General features: G+C 45.4%; 1 protein-coding gene across 2 annotated transcripts in view; it reads left to right on the top strand.

Moving 5' to 3' along the window:
* Positions 1-5,920, top strand: part of LOC124011352 (interleukin-1 receptor accessory protein-like 1-B) — a 444,356-nt gene extending 438,436 nt beyond the window's left edge. For both annotated transcript variants that reach the window (XM_046324642.1, XM_046324641.1), the window contains one exon: positions 2,330-5,920. In XM_046324642.1, the coding sequence (XP_046180598.1) occupies positions 2,330-3,072 (743 nt within the window). In that variant the 3' untranslated portion in view covers positions 3,073-5,920. The remainder of the gene's footprint in view (positions 1-2,329) is intronic.
* The last annotated feature ends 692 nt before the right edge of the window (positions 5,921-6,612 follow it).

Raw genomic sequence — 6,612 nt, 5'->3', positions numbered from 1 at the left:
TGTCTGATGTCAGTGTGTTTAACAAGGCTATGGGTCTGATAAGTCAATGTATTGTCTGATGTCAGTGTGTTTTGTGTTTGTTGACTTATTTCTCATTCTCTCTGTTTTTGTCACTATTGATTTTTTTTAAATGTAAAATGTTCTATATCATGTTATGATGCATTATATTTATACACTTCCATTTAAATATCCTATTTAGCTAGTCAAACTCAATAAAAGACAATAGCAGGCAGCATCAACCAGTGGATGATAGACCATGTTTTACATACTATACATACAGACTAGAATATATGATACATTTATATTATATACGATTATATACTGTGTTATTATTTCATATACTATATATGTAGCTGTCTTTTATTTCTCTCTGTCACCTCTCTTCTTCTCATATCATTCTCCCTCCCCTCTCTCTCTGTATCCCTCTCCCTCCCTCCCTCTCTCTCTGTATCCCTCTCCTTCCCTCCCCCCTCTCTGTATCCCTCTCCTTCCCTCCTCTCTCTCTCTGTATCCCTCTGTATCCTCTCCTTCCCTCCCCTCTCTCTCTGTATCCCTCTGTATCCTCTCCTTCCCTCCCCTCTCTCTCTGTATCCCTCTCCTTCCCTCCCCTCTCTCTCTGTATCCCTCTCCCTCCCTCCCCTCTCTCTCTGTATCCCTCTCCTTCCCTCCCCCTCTCTCTGTATCCCTCCTCCCTCCCCCTCTCTCTGTATCCCTCTCCTTCCCTCCCCTCTCTCTGTATCCCTCTCCTTCCCTCCCTCTCTCTCTGTATCCCTCCCTCCTTCCTCCCCCTCTCTCTCTGTATCTCCTTCCCTCCCCCTCTCTCTGTATCCCTCTCCTTCCCTCCCTCTCTCTGTATCCCTCTCCTTCCCTCCCCTCTCTCTCTGTATCCCTCTCCTTCCCTCCCCTCTCTCTCTGTATCCCCCTCCCTCCCCTCTCTCTCTGTATGTCTCCCTCCCTCCCTCTCTCTCTGTATCCCTCTCCCTCCCTCCCCTCTCTCTGTATCCCTCTCCTTCCCTCCCCCCTCTCTCTGTATCCCTCTCCTTCCCTCTCTCTCTCTGTATCCCTCTCCTTCCCTCCCCTCCTCTGTATCCCTCTCTTCCCTCCCTCTCTCTCTGTATCCCTCTCCCTCCCTCCCTCTCTCTCTGTATCCCTCCCTCCCTCCCCTCTCTCTCTGTATGCCTCTCCTTCCCTCCCTCTCTCTCTGTATCCTCTCCTTCCCTCCCCTCTCTCTGTATCCCTCTCCCTCCCTCCCTCTCTCTGTATCCCTCTCCCTCCCTCCCCTCTCTCTGTATCCCCTCCTTCCCTCCCCCCTCTCTCTCTGTATCCCTCTCCTTCCCTCCCTCTCTCTCTGTATCCCTCTCCTTCCCTCCCTCTCTCTCTGTATCCCTCTCCTTCCCTCCCCCTCTCTCTCCCTCTCCCCTCCCCTCTCTCTCTGTATCCTCTCCCTCCTTCTCTGTATGCCTCTCCTTCTCCTTTCTCTCTCTGTATCCCTCTCCTTCCCTCCCCTCTCTCTCTCTGTATCCCTCTCCTTCCCTCCCCTCTCTCCTCTGTATCCCTCTCCTTCCCTCCCCTCTCTCTCTGTATCCCTCTCCTTCCCTCCCCTCCCTCTCTGTATCCCCCTCCCTCCCCTCTCTCTCTGTATCCCTCTCCTTCCCTCCCCTCTCTCTCTGTATCCCTCTCCCTCCCCTCTCTCTCTGTATCCCTCTCCCTCCCTCCCCTCTCTCTCTGTATCCCTCTCCTTCCCTCCCCTCTCTCTCTGTATCCCTCTCCTTCCCTCCCCTTCCCTCTCTGTATGTCTCTCCTTCCCTCCCCTCTCTCTCTGTATCCCTCTCCCTAACTCCCCTCTCTCTCTGTATCCCTCTCCCTCCCCTCTCTCTCTGTATCCCTCTCCCTCCCTCCTCTCTCTCTCTCTGTATCCCTCTCCCTTCCCTCCCCTCTCTCTCTGTCCCTCTCCTTCCCTCCCTCTCTCTCTCGTATCCCTCTCCTTCCCTCCCTCTCTCTCTGTATCCCTCCCTTCCCTCCCCTCTCTCTCTGTATCCCTCTCCCTCCCTCCCCTCTCTCTCTGTATCCCTCTCCTTCCCTCCCTCTCTCTCTGTATCCCTCTCCTCCCCCCCTCTCTCTCTGTATCCCTCTCCTTCCCTCCCCTCTCTCTCTGTATCCCTCTCCTTCCCTCCCCTCTCTCTCTGTATCCCTCTCCTTCCCTCCCTCTCTCTCTGTATCCCTTTCCTCCCCTCTCTCTCTGTATCCCTCTCCTTCCCTCCCCTCTCTCTCTGTATCCCTCTCCTTCCCTCCCTTCTCTCTCTGTATGCCTCTCCTTCCCTCTCTCCAGCCTATATCGAGGACGTGGCGCGCTGTGTGGACCAATCCAAGCGCCTCATCATCGTCATGACACCCAATTATGTGGTGCGGCGTGGTTGGAGCATCTTCGAGCTGGAGACCCGCCTCCGGAACATGCTGGTCACCGGGGAGATCAAGGTGATTCTGATTGAGTGTGCCGAGCTGCATGGCATCATGAACTACCAGGAAGTGGAAGCGCTCAAACACACCATCAAGATGCTGACCGTCATCAAGTGGCGTGGCCCCAAGAGCAACAAGCTCAGCTCCAATTTCTGGAAACACTTGCAGTACGAGATGCCCTTCAAACACATGGAGCCCATCATCAGCAATGAGCAGGTGCTGGACGTCAGCGAGCAGGGCCCTTTCGGTGAGCTCCAGACCGTCTCCGCCATCTCCATGGCAGCCGCCACCTCCACCGCCATGGCCACTGCTCACCCGGACTTGCGGAGCACCTTCCACAACTCCACTGTCAACTACCACACCCAGATGAGGCAGCAGAAACATTACTACCGCAGCTACGAGTACGACATGGCCCCCGGCGGCAGCCTGCCTCCCCTCTCCACCCTGGGTAACCAGCACACCTACTGCAACATCCCTATGACTCTGATCAACGGACAGAGGCCCCACGGCCAGGCCAGGACACCCAGAGAACAGAGCATCGAGGAGGCACACGCCAATAACGCCATGCTACCTCTGCTGCCACGCGAGACCAGTATATCCAGTGTCATCTGGTGACAGCATCAGGCTGGCATAGGGACAGATGGGATATATTGTATGTAGAGGGAGAACTAGCTGGCAGAGTGTGTGGTGGTGGTGGTGGCGGTGGGGGGGTGTTGCTACGGAGACCGTTAGTGGACTAGAGACGGCTGCTGTGGAATTTGCACCAGGATTCACAGGGGGAAGTCATTCCGTCAGACTCAGACCACATTTGTTTGACAAGGACTAAGGAGGATTTGGCGTGAAAAGGAGAACACGTTTGGTTTGAAATGCCTGTACACACAGAGACCAACGCCGATGTTCACTTACCCAGAAACTCAAGGAATACAGGGTCTTGTACATATATTTGATATTTCTTTTATAGCGTCAGTATTTTTCTGTTGGTTTTCTTTGACCTTTCATTCACCAGTTTTTATCATCAAATGTCTCTGTCTGTTTTGATTTATGGTTTGAATTTGTTTGTATTTGGGTATGAAAGTGAAACGATGGTCTGTGAGGTCTGTTGGCTGAACTGTTGTAATTTTGATCTGGACTTGTAGTGGTTCTGGTGGTTTGAGCTCTTTGTTTTTGAACAGTTATGGCATTGTAGCGGGAAAGTTTTGATGTTTCATTCAAAAGAAAATGTCATTTTTTTGTTGTCCTGGTTACATAGATGGAATCTTCTTTTATTTGGGACTCTTATTAAACAAAAGTAGATTATGCAACAGATGAAGAGGCCTGGGAGTATGCAAGATATGAATAGATGAACCGACCCATCAGGACACTATAGAGGCTGGTGCTAGACTTGGTGTGCAAGTGTTGCAGCTCTCGCAAACATAGTGACATGCTCTTTTGAAAAGACAGCCTGTCTGTTCAGCTTCAAAGAGACATATATCACCCTAAAAACAACTATGTGTATTATTTTATGAGAAAGTATATTTTTGTAACAAATATATTTACTTGGAAGTACATACTTATTCACATTTCACTAATGACAGAAATAGAGTAACATGCATTCTGTTTTCTACATTATTTTGCTATGCAGTTCCCTAATTGCATAGCAGACAAAGTGGATGTTTGAGTCCTTCACTAAATATCTTATCTTAGTGGAAAGATGAAAAAATATAAAATAATTTGAGATGTTTTCATCAAGTCCTAATATCATTGTTGGGTGGGGGGGGGTGTATATTTGTGTTTCGAAAGACTTTTCCATAACAGAGGAGTGTGCATAGTAACTAGATGTTTTCAACCTATGATATATGTCAATGTATTTAAAAAGAAGAAACACTGTTCACACTCGAAAACGTTCATCAAAGCAGATTTGTGAGAAGTATCTTCATTTCCCCACCGCACATGAATACCAGATAACCTCGACTTAGTGCCTCCCTGATTTCTATGGAGAAGGACAGCAGCCATTTGGAAAAGACAACACACTGAACACAGTTGACTTCTAAGATATGTTCAGTGTGTTGCTGTCAATATGTTCCTAGAAGAAGACATGTTTAGCATACCATGTGACAGTCTGTCAAACGGACCAAAATACAGGAGCAAATCATGGAGTTCCACCCAAGAGAAATGTATCTCCACACACAGTGACAAATAAATGCACATCCATTTTGATTCCTCTGAAATTCAACTTAAACCCCTTCAAATATCCAATGGTCCGTAGTGGTACGGGAAAAGGCAAGATTGTCCTCATTATTCTTCAAGCAAGTGAGACCAAAGCTAAAATTGTGCTTGTGAAGAAAAAAGATCTGAAATCCACACCACATGATCCACATTAGGGCTTGTTTTAGGGCTTGTTTTAGGGCTTGTTTTAGGGCTTGTTTTAGGGCTTGTTTTATGGCTTGTTTTAGGGCTTGTTTTAGGGCTTGTTTTAGGGCTTGTTTTAGGGCTTGTTTTAGGGCTTGTTTTAGGGCTTGTTTTAGGGCTTTACCTGTTTTTGGTTAGTTTCAGATTGCCCAAAATATGATGTCATGAAGTCAAATTAAGCAACAATAAGAGCTACTCAAAGACGTTGTTTTTTTACCAGGACTTGATAAAGCCTGGTTGGGAGGCACTTTAGTGGGGAGATTAGGCCTGTGTTGGGTCGGTCCTGACACAACGCATGTCCCTATAACGTCGCCATGGTTACACTGATGTAAACAGTCTCTAAGGGAACCTCAGAAAGAAATAAAGTGAGAGACTGTGCTCTCATACAATCAACAATCATTTCATACATAGTTCTTGTAGTGCCACACATTATGCAAATGATTAACCTATACACAATGAGTCTGTAAGAGATGTCTATGTCCCCCTCGGTCCTCAAAAATGATTGCTTTTTCAATTTCCCTTTGGTTTAACTTTTCAAAGTGTTGGTCTTTTTCTTCAATGTACTGTACTCAGTTGGCTGCTTGTTATATCACTGAGATCAACGTCAATTTCCAACTGTCATACCTGCCTGACCCAACAGAAAACACAGTAACGTTTTATACATTCAAGACAGAGCTCCTTTAAGGTGTGGATTTCTTCTATTCTATGACATTGTGTATATAAATCAAAATGATAATAAGATGAAGACAATCTAGCCACATTCATAAAAAAATAAGTTTGCATTTTCAGAGTGAGTGGCAAACTTGTTTTATGAACCTTTCTGGTAATCATAATAATGATATTAATGATGATCATAATTAATAATATATAGCACAGAATTATTCCAGGCACTTTCACCATTTTGAGACAAGATTACGGTTCTGTTGTCTCTCCTGTTTCTGATTCATTTTGTTTTTTATTATGTACCTGCAATGTTAATTAAAGAGATACTATTATTATTAATAATAAAAACACATTTAATAATTGTTCTTTAGACCTCTCTACTTGCATCTTGACGTCTTGTTATGATGGGACACCAAATCAAATGCTGATTGCAATTGTAGATTTTCATATAAAGTTAATTTCACTTTTAAAAGTTAATATTCCGTAAACTCATATCCAAATAATGTTGTTGCCTCGTATTTGTGGCCGAAGCATAAATAGGAGAGGGGACAAAGCACTTCAAAAACCTCACCTCAAACTTGTATCTCAAATAGTTTAAAAACCGCTTGCTTTTCCTCATAGAGCATGATGTAATCTCCCTGAGGAAGAGCTGGCTAATCAGCGGTCTAGAGGAGGGTGAGTTGGCCAATCAGTGTTCTACTTGCATGAATATGTTTAATGACCGATATATACCCACACCATTCTACCATTCTGTTGTTGGGGTACACAGCACAAAAAAATGCTTTTTAACATATTCAATTAAAACATTTTGGAAGGAAAACTATTTAATTCTAGGTCATATTTAATAGAAATGTGTAAACACTGTGCACTTAATGAATCACTTATGATGTAGTTATGATGTAGTTCCTCTCCCATTAAACATTAATAACCATATTACAATGTCCTAACTCACATAATAAGATTTCATATTGATTACATAAGCTTCTGCTAAATTCCTACTCCACTCTTTGGTATTGAGGTTTGTTGGGAAACTGTATGTTGCAGGAAAACACTGTAATCCTGAACCCCGGATAGATCCAACCGTCACTGCAATGTTTCGCTGGC

The sequence above is a fragment of the Oncorhynchus gorbuscha genome, linkage group LG23, assembly GCF_021184085.1.
Source record: "Oncorhynchus gorbuscha isolate QuinsamMale2020 ecotype Even-year linkage group LG23, OgorEven_v1.0, whole genome shotgun sequence".
NCBI classification, from domain to species: domain Eukaryota; kingdom Metazoa; phylum Chordata; class Actinopteri; order Salmoniformes; family Salmonidae; genus Oncorhynchus; species Oncorhynchus gorbuscha.
This window is presented reverse-complemented; position numbering and strand designations above follow the sequence as displayed.